At 41.1% G+C, this 16797-nt stretch overlaps 1 protein-coding gene across 1 annotated transcript; it reads left to right on the forward strand.

The window, feature by feature from the left end:
- Positions 1–8884: 8884 nt before the first annotated feature.
- T265_14333 (hypothetical protein) lies at positions 8885–14776 on the forward strand (the record flags this gene model as incomplete). Its single annotated transcript, XM_009173181.1, has 3 exons — positions 8885–9011; positions 12910–13255; positions 14400–14776. The coding sequence occupies 3 exons, from the start codon at positions 8901–8903 to the stop codon at positions 14774–14776; spliced, it is 834 nt and encodes a 277-aa protein (XP_009171445.1).
- Between the last annotated feature and the right edge of the window lie 2021 nt (positions 14777–16797).

The following is a 16797-nucleotide window of genomic DNA, read 5'->3' on the forward strand; positions in this document are numbered from 1 at the left end:
AGAGCTGAGACTTGGCCTGTTCGAGCAGCGGAACTGAGACGTCTTCAGGCGTTCGACAGTCGTCTCAGAATCATGGCTAGTGTGGGTTGGTGTCGGCGAATCCATGACGAGGCAACTAGAAAGTGGGTTTTCGTTTGCGCAACAGGGACTTCCATTGAAGAATGTATCCCACACCAGAAGCTGTGTTGGTTTTGGCATGTGTTGCATATGCTGAACCATCGTTTGCGGAAAAGAGTGATGTTTTCCATGAACAATTCAGAGTGGCGTAAACAGAGAGGTGGCCAACCCTTGACTTGGCAGAGGAATATGAAGGTGATCTGGAAACATTTTGGAGCTACGGGTGCTACTCGCTTTCTAGGATGGGGACCACGTGATTCTCACTGTGCTTGGTTGGAGACATTACAAGATCTGACTCACAGCTGATGTCAGTGGCGTTCATCTATCCAGATTACCTGAATGATTGTCTGGAAGTGAAAGCACCTCGGAATTAGTGTAGTAAGCCAGCATCCAGTCACTTTTCCATCCACCCTCTTCGCATTGAGCTAGGGAACCAACAAGAGTGACAACCCAGGTTTCCGATATTTTGATTGCCTGCTGACTAGTGAGCCTAATATGAAAGCGTGATATATGAGGCCAATGGTTTGATTGAACCAAAAAGAGGCATATCTGTTCTGACACCAAACTTTTCAGAGAGTCTGGTAATCTTCATTCCAAGTAAATTAGTTATTTCTGCTTCCTTCTCACCGATCAGTAATTTATATATTCTGAGGGTTGATTTCACTCCGTTACATGCCACAAAATCTAGCCTGGTGTTTTACTACTAATAATGATGACAAAAGTTCGGGCTCATGTCCTTAAGTCAACGTATTAATTAATTTTACATTTGTCACATATCTAAAATTTCCAGGTGAACTATGTTTGAGATTCTCAGGTATTCTACATCTGCTTTTGCCTATTCGAATGAGTTCCGTGTAGTGTAGATTACGATTCCATCGCCATATTGTTGCCCAATTTACGTGTTACACAGAGGGAAAGAGAGAACTCGATGGAAAAATGAAAGAAATTGCCGGAACNCCATATTGTTGCCCAATTTACGTGTTACACAGGGGGAAAGAGAGAACTCGATGGAAAAATGAAAGAAATTGCCGGAACTTGTGTATTTTTGCCCTGGGGGGGGGTTCGAATACACTTACATCTAAGAGAATCCTGCAGCGGTATGCAGGTTGAAAATTGACAGGAAACCCTGTGAAATCTACTCAGCTCTAGCCAAGATACAGCCCTCGGATGCCTAAATTGTTCCAAGAGACGAGAGTTTGTACGTATGGTTTGCATCAAAACAACCGAAGACTATGAATAGCAGGAATTCAAATGTGTAATGTTAGCCAACTAAAAAAACAGAACGGATAGGGCCGATACGGCCAGTTTGTACCGTGTCCACTGTTAAGTGAGACGAAGAAATCAGCACTGAAATAGAGTGGAGGTGCGTTACGAGTGTTGGGCTTGAAAGAATTGGGAGACGCCTGATTAAACCATAGTTACTGAGATCCGACAATTCCTTACTGAATTCCAGCCAGAATTCAGAAGCATGGTGCGATAGACAGCGGTGAAGGGTTGTTCTCAATTCCGAGTCAGCTTCACATTTAGCATATTAAAATCCAATCTACCTGAATTGTTTTGCAGAGATTTCTTAATTTTCCTTGTGGCTGACAGTACCACCAACTGTTCTTAATAAAATCATCCCAGGCAAACACCCGCCAGCTAAACGGAACGGAATTAATGTAAATTAAGGCTGAATAAAACTGGAAATGTGGAGATATGGCTTTAGTTTTCGATCAGGCAAAACAGTGAGATATAACAAAAATATTCTTCTAAAACACAAATATCAGACGGGGAGTACACCATGTTCGGTATATTGTAGAAAATTGCAAGTCACTTGTTCGTTTGTCATTTTTTACGAGACCATGCTTCTGAAAACTCAATTTTGCCTGAAGTGAAAAATTCTCTTGTAACTTGAAATCTTTCTCTGCCCAACTTAGTAACCTTTTGGGCTTTTTTCCTTCACGCGCTGCTGCACAGGCTTGAGAATGAAATCTATTTTCAGGTGACAAGAATTGTAACATCGAAGACGTGTATTTTGCATTCACATGGGAATTGTGTGATTCAGTGAAGAATGATGAAAGAAAATATGTTCCCGAAGTTTTGTTTAAAAATGTGGGATGCATCGGAGGTGTTCACATGTGATCCTGATGCGGTCTATTCGGAACAGTTTATTTGGTTATATCCGAAGTTTTTTCGGACGTATCTTGAAAGGTAACAGACAGGCTATGACCCCTACAGTTTCTCATCGAAATCTTGCGCGCGGTTTCATGGTCTCCCTCATCCTGCATATGCAGCCTATTTTAGGCAGCCATCAATGTCGTGATAAGCAATAGGCAGCGCTCATCGAGTTTTATCATGTAGACGATTAATACAGATAAGAAAGTTGTGGTACATAACCGAAAATGACTGGATTTAAGATTGAAATCGTCCATATGAAACGCGCGAACGGTACTCAACTTGCCAGCCGATAGTGCGAAAATATCCACAACGATGCCTGAATATTCTTATATAGGATTATGGCATACAGAAAATAAATAGGAACAAAAATATCGACAGTTGACTATCAAAGCAATGTTTTGTGTCGAAAGTGCATTGCGTAACGGCGCAAAAATGAAATGTGATCCTACATACTTGATTTGAAATTAAGTAATTTTGTCGTAGTACGCATTGTGTTGTAAACTTGAGGGTAATGAAGGATTCTACAAAAGGCCAAGTAATATACTTCTAATAGGTGCTGGAATGTAGTTGTGGTCTCTAGCAAGGCCCTGAGAGTACACTCTAAAAAACCCCGAAACCCAATGGCTCTAAAATCAGTCGTTAGCAAGGTGGCGGTGAATGCAATCATCAAACGAATTTTGTTACAAAAGTACGAGTGATTTGTCGGACGGAGATGAAGCGATTTACTGGCACCTTGTTCAGCAAAGACATTAGGAAAATCTTATATATTTTATGATATATGTTGCCTCCGCAAGATGCCTTCCTCCAATTCATGTGCCTTTTCATGACTATCCCTTACGTTGTTTGTGACGCGCATTGGTGTAGCTTATACCGCGTATTTTCACCCCAAATGTACACGCAACATTCAGAAAAGGTTTTATGTTGCTTCTTAACGATCTGTGGAATATTTGACTTGAATTCACCTCGTTTTCTGTCTAGTTCTATTAGGCAGAATAGAAAAAACAGTGTAATCTTGATGAATTCATGTCAGAAAAACACCCCCGGACATTATCGACAATTTTTTATGCTTAGTCGAAATTGCTCTCAGTTTGGTTGCTTTTCAACACTCGAAATGGTCCAGCATTGCCTAGCACCGTGACAGACTGAGCTGTTTTAAACGAGGCATCCGAACAGAAACAAACAATCTACCCGAACCTCTACCTGTCGAAAGCGTTTTTGGTAGGTGACGTCATTCACGTGGACTATCCCATGTTATAGAATTCAACTTTAGAGACCATTTTGGTGTAAAGCTACCGACTGATTTGGTGAATGACTTCATGCAGAGAAGGCCGAATACTCTCGAAGCCTAAATCAGATTCGGCTCCGAAATCCGACTGTCACTGCAGGCCTTTAAGATCTTTCAACCTGGTTTTGATTTATGATGTGATAGATGTAATAATTACTCAAACTATTTACAAACATTGTGCCATATATCGACGTAAGGACAGCCCTAGTCCGAACTCATCATGCAGTTTTTGTTTTAATACACTCTGTTGTCGAAAAGCACGGAAAACTACTCTTTTGCCAAGAGGGTTAATACACTTAAGCTTACCTGTATAAGATAATAGGCGCCACGACTAACTTTTGCATGTGAAGCAAAGTTCAGCAACATACTGCCATTTTCTCTACACTTTTTCAAGAAAGGTTTCCACGATTGAATGAAGAGTATGCCAGGTTGGTCAGACACATATGTGAAGGCCTCTCTTTGAAGAATACTGGGATGTTTTCATTTCCAAGTGCGTTATATTTAGGTAAAATATTTTTATTGCTCGCGTTGTTGTTGAATTCTTTGAGCAACAATCAGTCGACACCCAGTAGACTGAAAAATATGTACCACCACTGATCAAACCCGATGAAATTCTACAGCGGCTATCCCGACAATTCGATACGTCATCGCCGGTTCTAGAAAATCCCTCAGAACTCCACTAATTTACATACCCAAAGTGCATCAAACATGTATTGGGCGCTACCAGATACGCCGATTCAAAACCATAGGTGACTCATATTGTCTTGTAGTACATGAAAGATGTTTGTAGCACCCTGTATAGCATAATAAATCCCATTTAATTCGGATATCAGCAAATGAATGATGCCCATTCGGTTATCCATAAACATTGGGTTGAAATGTTCTGAGGTGGCTAAGAGTTCCATTTTTCAACTAAATCAATCCTCAAAGGATTGTGCGTCACATGTGTAATTGATGATAGTGCAGTCTAACATTCCGTCTTGCTATAAATTAGCTCATCTCTGAAGAAATCTCTTACTAATGAGCTTTCTTGTGGTTGAGTATGGTTCATCATTGTCTCTTTGCTGGTAGGATCATCGCTTGGAACGGACATGTAGTCCACCGTTATCCACCGTTCCACTAAAAATATTCAACTGGTTAGGATATTTTTGTGGATTTCTCACTGATGTCCATAAATGGCCATTTGCGCGGTTGTAATAATTCGGGGTAGCTGACACCAATAACTACAAATTAAAGCACATTGAGGATCTTTTCTGTTTCTTAAAAAATAGCTCAGTGTGCTTTTGAAGAGATCAAAGTGGTTCCTGCTTGGGATCGACCAGTGTGCCACAGATTAAGTGTGGCCAAACATTATGAGCTATGAAAGTAACAGGCCGGAAGTGATTCATAACAATATATGAATAATATGAGATCATGCGTATCTTCCCGGAAGAAACCATTAATAAAGTTGAAAATTCACAATCAAGGACAAACAGCACGTACTCCAATGTAATGCCATTAGATACGAAAATATCCATAGCCCCTACCACCCAAATCGTATACAGGATACAGAGTATAAGAATCACACGCCACAAGTATCACGAATAAAAATGAGTACAGAAATGAAGCTGCTTGATATTCAAAGGCTTCGAACTATATTCTTTGATTCTTTTGCGTTTGCTTTCATTCTGGCAGACGTCGAAGTGCCTTTCAAATAAAGACGATCGTTATGACAAAGTCAAGAGTTCGTCCTGTAAACAATACAGTCGACGCTAAAAGTCAAACCGCAGAGTACAGTCTCTTCGCCCTTATTGTGCGGCAATCATCGCACAAAACTACGAAAGTATTTGAATGCGTATGCTGCCGTACACGAAATTATTTCTTTGGGTTTTCCACCACTTCACATCTGATAAATCACTCGGGTGTTGCGGTGGAAAATGCAAACACCGCTCCTCTGCTACTAATTGTTACCCTTATTTTATTAAAAATCGACTCATTTTTGGTATCTGCAGTTTGTTCACAGATCATGACTATTTCACTTGATACAAAACAAAATGCCATCGGTTTACACGTTCTAGGAAGCAGCACAATAATGTTTTGGACTACTTACTAGGCTGCTGAAAACTCGGGGACTGCGCCTATTCGTTGAGCCCCAAGAAAGGGCGAAACCGGTCGGGGGCTGTCGAAGAGTTTTCAGCAACCTTATGAGTAGTTTCCTTTATGAAAAGATACGCGATATCTCCGAATATCGTGCCTACTGAATCATGAGGCGGCCTGTGTGTAGCACATTCAGTTGTAAAATATCATAAATGAGAGATTCAGTTGAGTCTCTAGTGAAAACAAAATTGATTTACAAATGCGTGTATTTCTTGAAAATGTTTTGGGCTCATGGTTGAGGTCTGTCTGATAATATTATTGAACCTTCGAATGTGAAGTGAAACATATGAGAGTAGATGTGATTTCCTCAACGAATTGCGTTTGAACGATGCAGTTATTTACACGAAGCTGTTTCTGGATATTTTACTGTAGACTGATTGTCTGGAACACCGCTGACAATAGCCATTGGATAGATCTTGTATTCTGGATCACTCGAACACATTTAAGACAATGAATTTTAGCTACAGAGGTGGTTCTGCTCATTTTATTTCAACGGCTGTGCAGTATCTGATTTGTACCTGTTTTTGTCCTCGTATAGCAGCCTTTCAATACACTTTTAGACCAAAGCCTTGTTTTTATGGATAACTCTTTATTTATACGCTGTGTTTACCTTTGGCACCCCATAAACTCAGATTAATATTTTCGGACAATGTTTTATTTGGTTGCGCAGTTCCACTTGGCACATCGTCAAGCAAAATCCCAAAACTTACATCACCAGTTTTGAGGAGCACCTTTCTGTGCACTTGCTTAACACACTACGAATTCGCTCGTATGTAGGACGTAATAATTTGGAAATTGCCTCCCACTATGCAAATGCAACTCATGTACTTCTCATACGGTTAGAGAAAAATATCTTTATATCTGTTGGCGAAATTGTGTTCGCCCGCCAAAATCCTTCCCTGTTGGCTAGTTTGTGTCCGAGGAGAATAGACTGATCTTCCGTTTTGTGACCATTTAATCTTTTCGTAAATCATGAAAGAACGGTTCGACTCACGTGAAACAAATTCCATCAAACTAGCAAGACCAACAAGAGAAAATGTAAACACACCAGCCCACGAGGACCAATTTGATTGTTCCCACTCACGTAATTAGGTAGACTAGTTAAATCATTAGACAGCTAAATTTTATCGAAACAAAGTTACTGAAACGAGAAGCTATAAATGTGTCAGAAGGGCAGATTCCCCCTATCAACTCACACCCAACGAAACGGCTCATGTGTGGGCTTGAAGTGTACATCTTGGCCACGATTTTTACACATCTCAGAGAGGACAAAATGTTGAATAAAATATCAGGCCACTGCAGAAACCGTTGAAATAACGGCCAATACAAAACTAAAACTTTTACTCCCGAGGGCATAATCCTGTTTAAATTTTAATCTGGGCTGCTCACGTGCATCTTAATTAGGTGTTCGGTTTTGCGAATGAACACTGAAGAAACAACAGGCAAAATGATAAAATTCACAGTTTTTATTTGTATTTCAAATGTGACATTAAGTCGAAAACCAGGTATTCTTCTGTGATGTTAGTTGACCGGTTCTAGCTGTTCTAGTTTTGTAAACTCCATTTGTAACCGCATTAACGTTTGTCCTCTGAGGTTTTTATGAACTGAAACTGAGTTTCCCAATGAGTGAATGGCAAACTTTTAGTTGAACGAACCTCAATCTACTGGTGAATTTTAGAAGAGATCAGTTAGCAGCTAATCTGTTAACCAAGCTTGGAAATGTGCTTACAAACGCTTGGTCCCCAATCAAGGGGAAATCGTCAGTGCGCTTTTGGGCGGATGCCCTCGCAAGGCTGGCTTTGTGTTGTCTCCCACCGAACACTTCAGTTACGTTACGTTCACTAAGGTTAAGGAGCCGGTTTATCAGATTCCTCCACTGCAATTCGAAAAAATAGGATATTTTCGACGGAATGTTTCAAAGTTTGAACCATATAGGGCGGGAGGTCCATCACAGCACACACTAGCAACTTATTTTCCAAATTGTCTGATTGGTGTTCTTCCAAATAATTGTAGACAAAATTTCTGGGCCAAATCCGGCTCGGATAGTGTAAAAAGGAGTCATCACCATATGATGTAAAATAGGAAATTATTAAACTCAAAATACAAGTTATGGTCAGATGCTTTCTTTGTCGTAGACAACCTTTTTTAAGGACTCCTGCCATCAATTGAATATGAGTCTAGTGCAGTGTCATTTTGGCCCTCTACTTGGACTTGTGGTTGGTATCTTCTCGAGAGTCAGAACGACCAGCGTGCGTGGAGGTGCTAGTTCTGCATGCGCGCAAGCATTACCGTGTTTCCTTTGAGTGAGACGTGTCACTGTTTTTCGTTGTCCAAGCTGTGATCCCCGCCTTACATTTGGCCACTACATGGAGTTTTTAACAGCGTAATATAAGATGTTGAAATCCGAAATTTCGTTTGCCGTGTGCAACGGAGAAATACTCGTGGAATTTAATTGTATTCTGACGTCTTAGATGCACTTCGACCCAGAGTCTTTTGAGAAGTTACGTTCATTGAAGGAAAGCATTGACACATAAATATCTTCTCCTAATTAGCCATTCTGAAACGCCCAAGAAATTCTGTGTTCTGAATCTAGTTCCTTCATAAGGACTTCGACACCTAGAAATCGACCACTTTAAGAATGGTGCTTTGCCACTTAGACAAAAACTACATATACCAAATTTGCTGCAATATACTGAAGAGTTTCCGCAATTTAGAAGTGAGTATGAGAAAATACAACTAAGACCACTTCTCGTGACAAAGCTGGGTAATTTTGGAACCAAAAAAACCACAGCCAAGTAATTTGTATGCAGCTTGAGCACGGGCGTACCGGACAAAAAGTTTCTTAGACGGTCAATCCTGAGTATTTTTCCACTTTTAGCTAAAATGCATCAGAGATGGAAACCCAAAAGAATACGGTTGTAAAAATTCGGGCATCAGATAGCTCAGTGGCCTCAACTCTCGTCATCCTACACTTTGTACACAGTGATGCGTGTCGAGATGGTTACACAGAGAACAAAGTCCACTATAAACTGATGTTGATTTTGAATGAGTGAGCCTAAAGTGCTTAAGTTGCTTATGCATGCCAGAGTCCAATCTGTCAAAGACTAAATGCCCACGTGATTATCTCGTCCGATATGAAAGTCCGCTGGCCACCACTATAAATCACGCAACAATTATGTGACAAGTGGAATATTTAGTAAACATGCTACCGTCGTTCGTACTATACGGTCTGCTGTTTTTTGTCTACAGCTTCCAAGGCACACACTGCGAACAACTGGAAAGCGTGGGAGTGCGAGAATATGTACATCCGACTGTAAGTCAGTCACGTGATTAGCTTTAACACGACAGATTAAGCGATTAATTAGCTTAATTTTGTGGACGTTCATTTGTATTACAGATGATTAGATCACGTCTAGAATGCGTCTAATACACCAGAACGTTGAAATGTGAATAACCGCGCTTTGAGAAGCAACTGTTTCAACTTTGTTCATTGTATGAGAACACCGGCACTTGTTTCCATTTCCAGGCATCCTGTAATCACCTTTGCCGACACACACTTTAACGAGAGATACCGTACATGAAACAGCTTCCAGTTAAATATCCTTTCTTTTACTTGAGCAACGTTAACAAAGCAATGGAAATAATTAATAACAAAACCAATAAGCACACAAATGGGCGGATTAGAGATCACAGTCATTAAAAGAGACTTGTCAGTTTTCCGAAGCGTAAATACTTCATCTATGACCTTAACTAGATCTGTAAAAAGACACATAGAGACAATGAAGGAGCGAATATTTGTAACATGTTCACGGAGGAATAAATGCTCTTTTTGATGGAGAGTGGCACTTTCCTGTGGGTGACACGAGGACTTTTGGAATGCCTCGGAGCGTATTATTTGACCTGATGACGTAATTTTAAATCAACGTTACAAAATGCTCATTCTATCTACTGCCGCCTGCTTCTCCATTTCTGCAGAAGAATCAACATGGGTAGTACGTTTGCTCATGAACGTATCACAACCAACGGCGTTGTTGTTCACCGAAAACAGTGAAATCACCCATGGTTTAGAGCATGATGCATTACCTAGTTACATCAGAGGCGTATATTCAGTTTTATCGGTCATACATTAAATCTTCTACAAAAATGTTGGCCTTCAGTGTGGTCTGAAGAGCAACTGTGTGTATAATAGGTGATGCTTGGATCCCGAGATTCAGGAATAATCAGTATCTAACAACCAGAGCTCATGTAAGAAAGTTTTGTTACTCATGTCTTCACTAGACTCAATAGTGTCATGAGCATAAGTTTAATTCTTCGATTACTTGAAACTTATTTTTTGCCCTACGAGATGAAATTTATTTCAGAATCGATCATAGTTCCTACATAGCACCAGGTGGTTTTGACAAGAACATCACAAACATTAAACACTTAGTGTTCAACATTGTCACGTACATCTCGTTACTCTAGACGTTCTCCTATTCATGGTTGGTTCCTTACCGCGTACCTCTCACCACGTTACTGTCCTTCCTTGCTCACCGCCTCCTGGCACTCGAAGTATCAGTCCTGGACAAACTGTAGCCGAAAGTACACTTAAAGTTTGCACACCGGACCGTGAATCAACCTAACAACTGAAGGCCGCCGCTGAAGATGAGCAGCTCAGCGGTACATACCATAGCATATCCGCGATGAATTTCCATCCATACACCTCTTTCTCAAACAGCAAATGGGACTGTTTAACTGACAATATCCGGAAGAACCGTTATCGCTTGCACTTTGAAAAATCCCAACCAAAATAGAGCGCAATAAGTGAAACGCAGAATACAATCCTTGTAAATCATAACGTGTCTGTAGGGAGGGTGATAACGCGGAAATGGATACGGAAACACCAAACGATTACAGGCTGGGTCAGATGACCTTGTTTTAGAACAGGGAATAGGTATAATATTAACTTTTGTTTAAGCCCACTAAACTCAAGTATTCTTTCTGATCCCACTGTACCTCCAATCGTTTGTTGTCTCAGCTTAAAACCCAAATTCTAGTGGCCCTTTTGTTTTGCAAAAAAACCGTTTGGATTCAATCAGTTATTGTTTGTGGACTGTGGTTTCGAGCATTGAACTATGGGGCACTCTAACGAAGATTTTTCTCCGAATACTTTGCTCATGAATGGGTCACACATTTTGATGATAGATGCCACCTCGAGTGATCACTACCCCAGCTCGCCATGAATATCACGTTGTACAGTAATTCATCAGAACAGTCCGTTAGTCCTAAACCACATCAGTTCATCCACGAATGCACTGGTGTCAAAACTAGAAGTCATCAGAAAAAGAGAACAGTTTATTGAAGTATCCCCTGTGAGTACCATGATTTTATGTTTGATTCTGTCAGAGTGAGAACGCAAGCCCTCCGAAGAACCACAGTCTATCAGTTGCATTTCATTTCATTGATGGGACTACGATCTGGCTTGATTCTGTTAAAAAACGTCGCTAATTATTGTAAATAAAATACAAAAGCATCGCGTGTGTACCTATTATATAGTAAATTGGCGAATTTCTATCATATTAGAAGGGATTGAGTTTTGCTCAATATCTTGATCTTCATTGATCGTTTTCTTACTTTAGACAGGAGCACGGTGGATATCTGGGAGATATCCCAAGCCATTCGCGTCTGCTAACCAGCTTCACCACTTCGGAGCCATAAGGGAACCCGTAGAACAAAGGGCACAGAGGTCAACAGTCAGGCATGAGAATTTCGATTCCAAGCTCATTCCACGGAACTTTGATGCACGAACTAAGTGGCCGCACTGCCCTTCCATTAGTGAAATTAGAGATCAGTCCAGCTGTGGATCGTGTTGGGTAAGTTGAAGTTCCTGTGCATGAAACGTGAGCTTCAGAGAAACGTCGGGCTCTCTCTGTGGGATTTCGTCGCACATCTACTTGGATTTACTCACATTCAGCTGCAATTCATTTTATACTCGTGATATAGATAAAGCACTTTGCAAATGAGTGTATTTAGAGATTCAATCAGAGCATAAGGCTGACGAAAAGACTGATAATGCACCAACATGTTGAACTCAAAGAATCGAGAAATATCTCACTGCATGTTGATCATTTTTCAGCGTCCTTTTTTATTATGTGTTCTGTGAGGCGTACACATTCGCATATTTCGAATATGGCACACACTGAAATATGAACTGGACGTTGTATAGTACACTACTCCAAAAAACCTCATAAACGAGGTGTTCACCTCAGGTTCATTTTTCACACTTACTTAACAACCCTCCTTATCTTCCCAAAATTCTGAGTAGAATCCGGTTGGGATTGCCAAAAGCACCTACGATGTTAGATGGTCTTTCAAATAAACTGCACACCTGAGTGTTAGTCATTCCGTCATCTTCCTTTCAATATAAAGAACATAGCTCGCTGATCATTGATTTGGCACTCTACTGACCGATTTCCGCTCATGGGACAGCATCTGATTTGGTCATGCAGCCGACCGACGTATGCAGTAAACTTATGTTGACGGCAAAACGGCTGTCTGGGGAATGCGCTGGTGTATAACCAGGTTTCTTCGGAACAATCGCCTTAAAGGTGAGTGCTCGCCACCATTTTTACGTGTGATCGCGCAAGGTGGACAAAGTGTGACCAACTGAAGGCCTATAAAAGCAATAAGTGGAGTTTTTGACGCCGATTTTGTGGTCCGTCTTCGGGACGTGTAATTCACACTGCGCTATGCTGGAGATGTTGCAGGGAATGGCATCTGACTAGGCTGTTTCATCTGGCGCACGCGGCTGCCGACACATAAGAATGTCAGCGCTACGCCTGCACTTAAGTGCCGCATCAAAATATCTTTTCAGTTTCACGTAAAGAGTGCCCTAAGCAAAGGTGAGATTCCCTCAGGGGAAACATGTAGTGGGTTCGGACTCAAGCAACAAATCAGTCTATTCCGGCCATTAGAATGTGCCGAAAATGTTCGACTTTAGCCAAACTGAGTTTGTGTCCTTTTTTCCCAGTACTTCGATTTTAGCGGGAAATCGATTATGTTGTTTTTCACGTTGATACACACTCAAACATGCAATGCTGTTCCTGAGTCTTATTGGTCTCAAGTCTATGAGCCTTAGAAAATAATAACAAACCGAGCTTTGGAAAAGAACAGATAGCATTTCGTTATTTTTCTCCGGAAAACCGACACACTTTTGAACGTTTTCTATTCAGGCATTCGGGGCAGTGGAAGCCATGAGCGATCGGCTATGCATTCATTCAAATGGTGCCTTCAATAAAAGCCTCAGTGCGGTTGACCTGCTTTCATGTTGTGAAGACTGTGGATATGGTTGTGATGGGGGTATCCCTTCCAGGGCTTGGGACTTCTGGAAGACGGATGGCATCGTCACAGGTGGTTCAAAGGAGGAACCCGGTGGATGCCGGTCTTATCCATTTTCTAAATGTGAACATCATGGTCGGGGGCACTATCCGCCATGTCCACGTGACCTCTACCCCACACCGGGATGCGTCAAACATTGTGATACGCCAAAAATAGATTACACGATGGACAAAACGAGAGGTAAGTTGAATAGCGAAGCAAATTCCATTGTTGTGGGATGGCGATTTTGTGCCCTAAAAGTGTGAATCACAGATTAATAGTCGGACTGGGCTCAGCTCTAAAATATCATTTGAATACCCTCATGTGCCGGGACTATCAGACGATTCATCCATCCAAATTAAGGCGCAGGCCTGCAGGATATTGAATAATTTAACCAACAAATTACACAAGTACCAGATTAGTTCTGATTCTGTACAATTGTACATTGAATGAACAACCTGACTTGAGTTAAATTGTTTACTGTTTATTTAACTTGCAAACATTGCCACATAATTGCAGAGTCTTGGAAACATCGTTTTGGAACAATTTTTCAGGGGGAAATCAATCTTCTCGGGCGCATTCAGGAAAAACGGCCTTAAGCCACTTTACTTACGTTGGGACTCAAAAACAGTGAGTATTACCGCAAACCAATGAAGATGTGAAACACTGGTGCCCGGGTTACCACATTATCTGGCTGAAAGTGTATACCCCCCGGGGAAATCCTCACATTAAGATAGGATTCGGCATCGCCATATATCATAATGTGCACGTTACCTAATTCCCGGATGGACGTGTTTCCCGAGTGAGGATGGCAGTGATGGCAGGTAACGTAGGAATCTCTTGTCATTACTAAGCAGATTGCTGAATTGTCGGTGATGTTCCTGTCGACAAACTGGCAGCCAAGGAGCGTGTTTAGTGCTGATCAGAAGTGGGCTGTACACAGAGGATGTGCTGAAACTTGATTCCCCGATCAACATGTGAAACAAGTACTCAATGGCATGCTAAGCTGGCAATCCCGTGCGAACCACTCAAGTACGAAAACCTAAGGCCACATCATGAGGGTAACCAAACTAAAATAACGGGTGGACGACACACTAAGCGGTCAGGTACAGCCAAGCCTGCATGAGAACTGTGATTCGAAACATGCCACCAAGAATATCTAAAAAGATAAAGTTGTTAGACTAGCAGAGACAACATTTTCTTATTTGGCCTAAAGTGTGGACTTATCCTAACTTTTCTAGGGAGCCATTCTGGAAAACCAAATTGTTGCGCCCTGTTAGTTGTTGGGTCAAAATGCTCCGCTTCGGTCCAAATTCTCCGTAGTTCAAAACTAAAAATCTCGCAGATGTCTACTTGAAGCTTTCAACCATTTATCTTTCAGCAAATGCATCCTACAACATCCACGAATCCGAAACATCAATCAAGAAGGAGATCATGCTCAATGGTCCGGTTGAGGCTGCGTTTGACGTATACGAAGACTTTACTCAGTACCAATCTGGTATATATTTTCACGCTTGGGGTGAGCTCGTCGGCGGACATGCAATTCGTATTTTGGGTTGGGGAGAGCAAAATGGTGTTCCCTATTGGTTGATCGCAAACTCTTGGAATGAGGACTGGGGTGAGAAAGGATATCTGAGGCTCCTCCGAGGATACAATGAGTGTGGAATCGAAGAAGAAGCAACGGCCGGCCTACCGGATCTTTCCACTATTCCACATTTTTGATATTACAAAGTTTTGTTTGAGATGTTGATCGACTTGCTTGGTTGAATAAATCACCATTCCGCTTGCAAACGGAAGTGTCTTTTGTTGTGAAATCATTGGCAATCTGTGATGATTAGCATGATTGATTAGTAACGAATTTCCATGTAAAAAAGTCACTGCATAATATGTTTACTACGAAGCACAATACTCAGTCTGAAATAATGCATACCACAGTTGAGCTTTATTCAATCTGAGCTCATCCTATCATTCTGGGGTTATGCGGTGCAGTTATTATTAAATTTTATTTAGTTTGAATGTGTAGTGATCCACAGCGAGCAGTTTCATGGTCCAAACAGCCAGAAATTACAATGCCTACTTCATGATTTATTTCACCACAAAATGAGATTAAAGAATGACAGCAAGAGTTTTTGGCGTGTGTGCTTTTAAAGGGCCAGACTGGGTTGAGGCCACTGTATTTGGGAATATTAAAAATGTCTTATTACTCGCATTTAACCTCAACACGCAACGATTTGGATTCCTAATGTTCTTTCGGCACATCGCTACCTCATATTCCACGCGAACACACTGTCTGAGTAGGACACAAATTAAAAACTGATGCGATGCAAGATCACATAAGAAAACGTGCAAAGCTTCATAACTGTCGGATGACAACGAACACATCATTGGCAACGGGTTGTACGCCAACAAAAAATGATTAAAATAAGACTGAGAAGCATGTATCAAGGCAAAGGTAGGAAGAATGAGCCAATCAACAATTTCCCCATAGATTGGAGTTGCTTTCCAAATTTTTATGCATACTTTTGTAGACTCTGAATGCAATGTGTGTACGTGTAAGTAGATGTGATGATCCTGCCTGAAATTAAACACCCAAGATTAGAACCCTCAAGCCTGAAAATCCAACGAAAACCGGCTTCAAATGAATCACCGCACTGCTGGCGAATTTCGGTTGCATCGGGCTTCTCCAGGCTAGGTAAGTTGAAGAAGTTCATCAAGCTAGTGTACGGGACCTAATGTAAGCATTAGAATTAAACCGCATTTTTTCGTACAAGTTACTGCAGGAATGGCGCATAGTTCCCATGTTTAATTTAGTTGTACAGGTCCGAGTGTCCCCGTCGTAAAAGTAACAGGAATATCTAGAGCATTACCTGGTTATTCGGATTTGTACTTGGCATTTGCTATACAACATTTATTCAGAATTGTTCACCAAGTGAAATATCGCCCCATTTTTTTGTTTTTCACGTACTGGGATAGCGTGAAAAAAAGATTCCCACAGCTTCACAATCCATATTTTTTTAGAATATACCCAGGGTTTTCCTGGACGATCAAAGGTGCGATTGACTCTTCACGATTCTATCATATGCACCATCAAATGATCAAAGTACAGAAGATTTGTGGTTGGCCCCTAATGAAGTAATTCCGAAAAAATGAGTTTTGTTCTGACACGCCAAACAACCTGAGCAGATAGCTTTTAAACGGCAGTTTCGCACAAGAAAGCTTGTTGGTTTTTGCATTTGTGTCTGGACACTGTGTTGTAATCTGTACCTAGAGCATGCTTCAAGATATTATCTGTAAATGGACCTGTAAATACATCGGTCTCCAGGGTTGAGAAGACGATCAAAATGTCCCAGTGGTAAACGAAACTTATGGCTCGTTTCAAATTACCGTGCAAATTTCCTGGCAGTATTGACCGTTCAGCTGTTATTAAGTGTGGTATGGTTTACTGCATGGATGGCTGTTTCTGGCACTTGACTGAAACTGTTAGTGCAATCTAGCATGCAGATGACCGAAAGGATGAAGTCCGCAGCCTTCAGAATGGCCGGGCCAGAACCACGATAATGACCCATAACGTCCACATATTTCACTTAGTTTTTCAGAATCATTACAGGGAGGTAGGACACTGTTGTCAAATGTTTGTGCAAGGAACTAAGATCACTTATATTTTTGTAAACCGGAAATTTTATGATATTTTTAAAGCAAATTCTCGTAGGATGTCAACATGATTGGTTCGAGGTTGTGAGGAC

This window comes from Opisthorchis viverrini (genome assembly GCF_000715545.1).
Source record: "Opisthorchis viverrini unplaced genomic scaffold opera_v5_176, whole genome shotgun sequence".
Lineage (NCBI taxonomy): Eukaryota > Metazoa > Platyhelminthes > Trematoda > Opisthorchiida > Opisthorchiidae > Opisthorchis > Opisthorchis viverrini.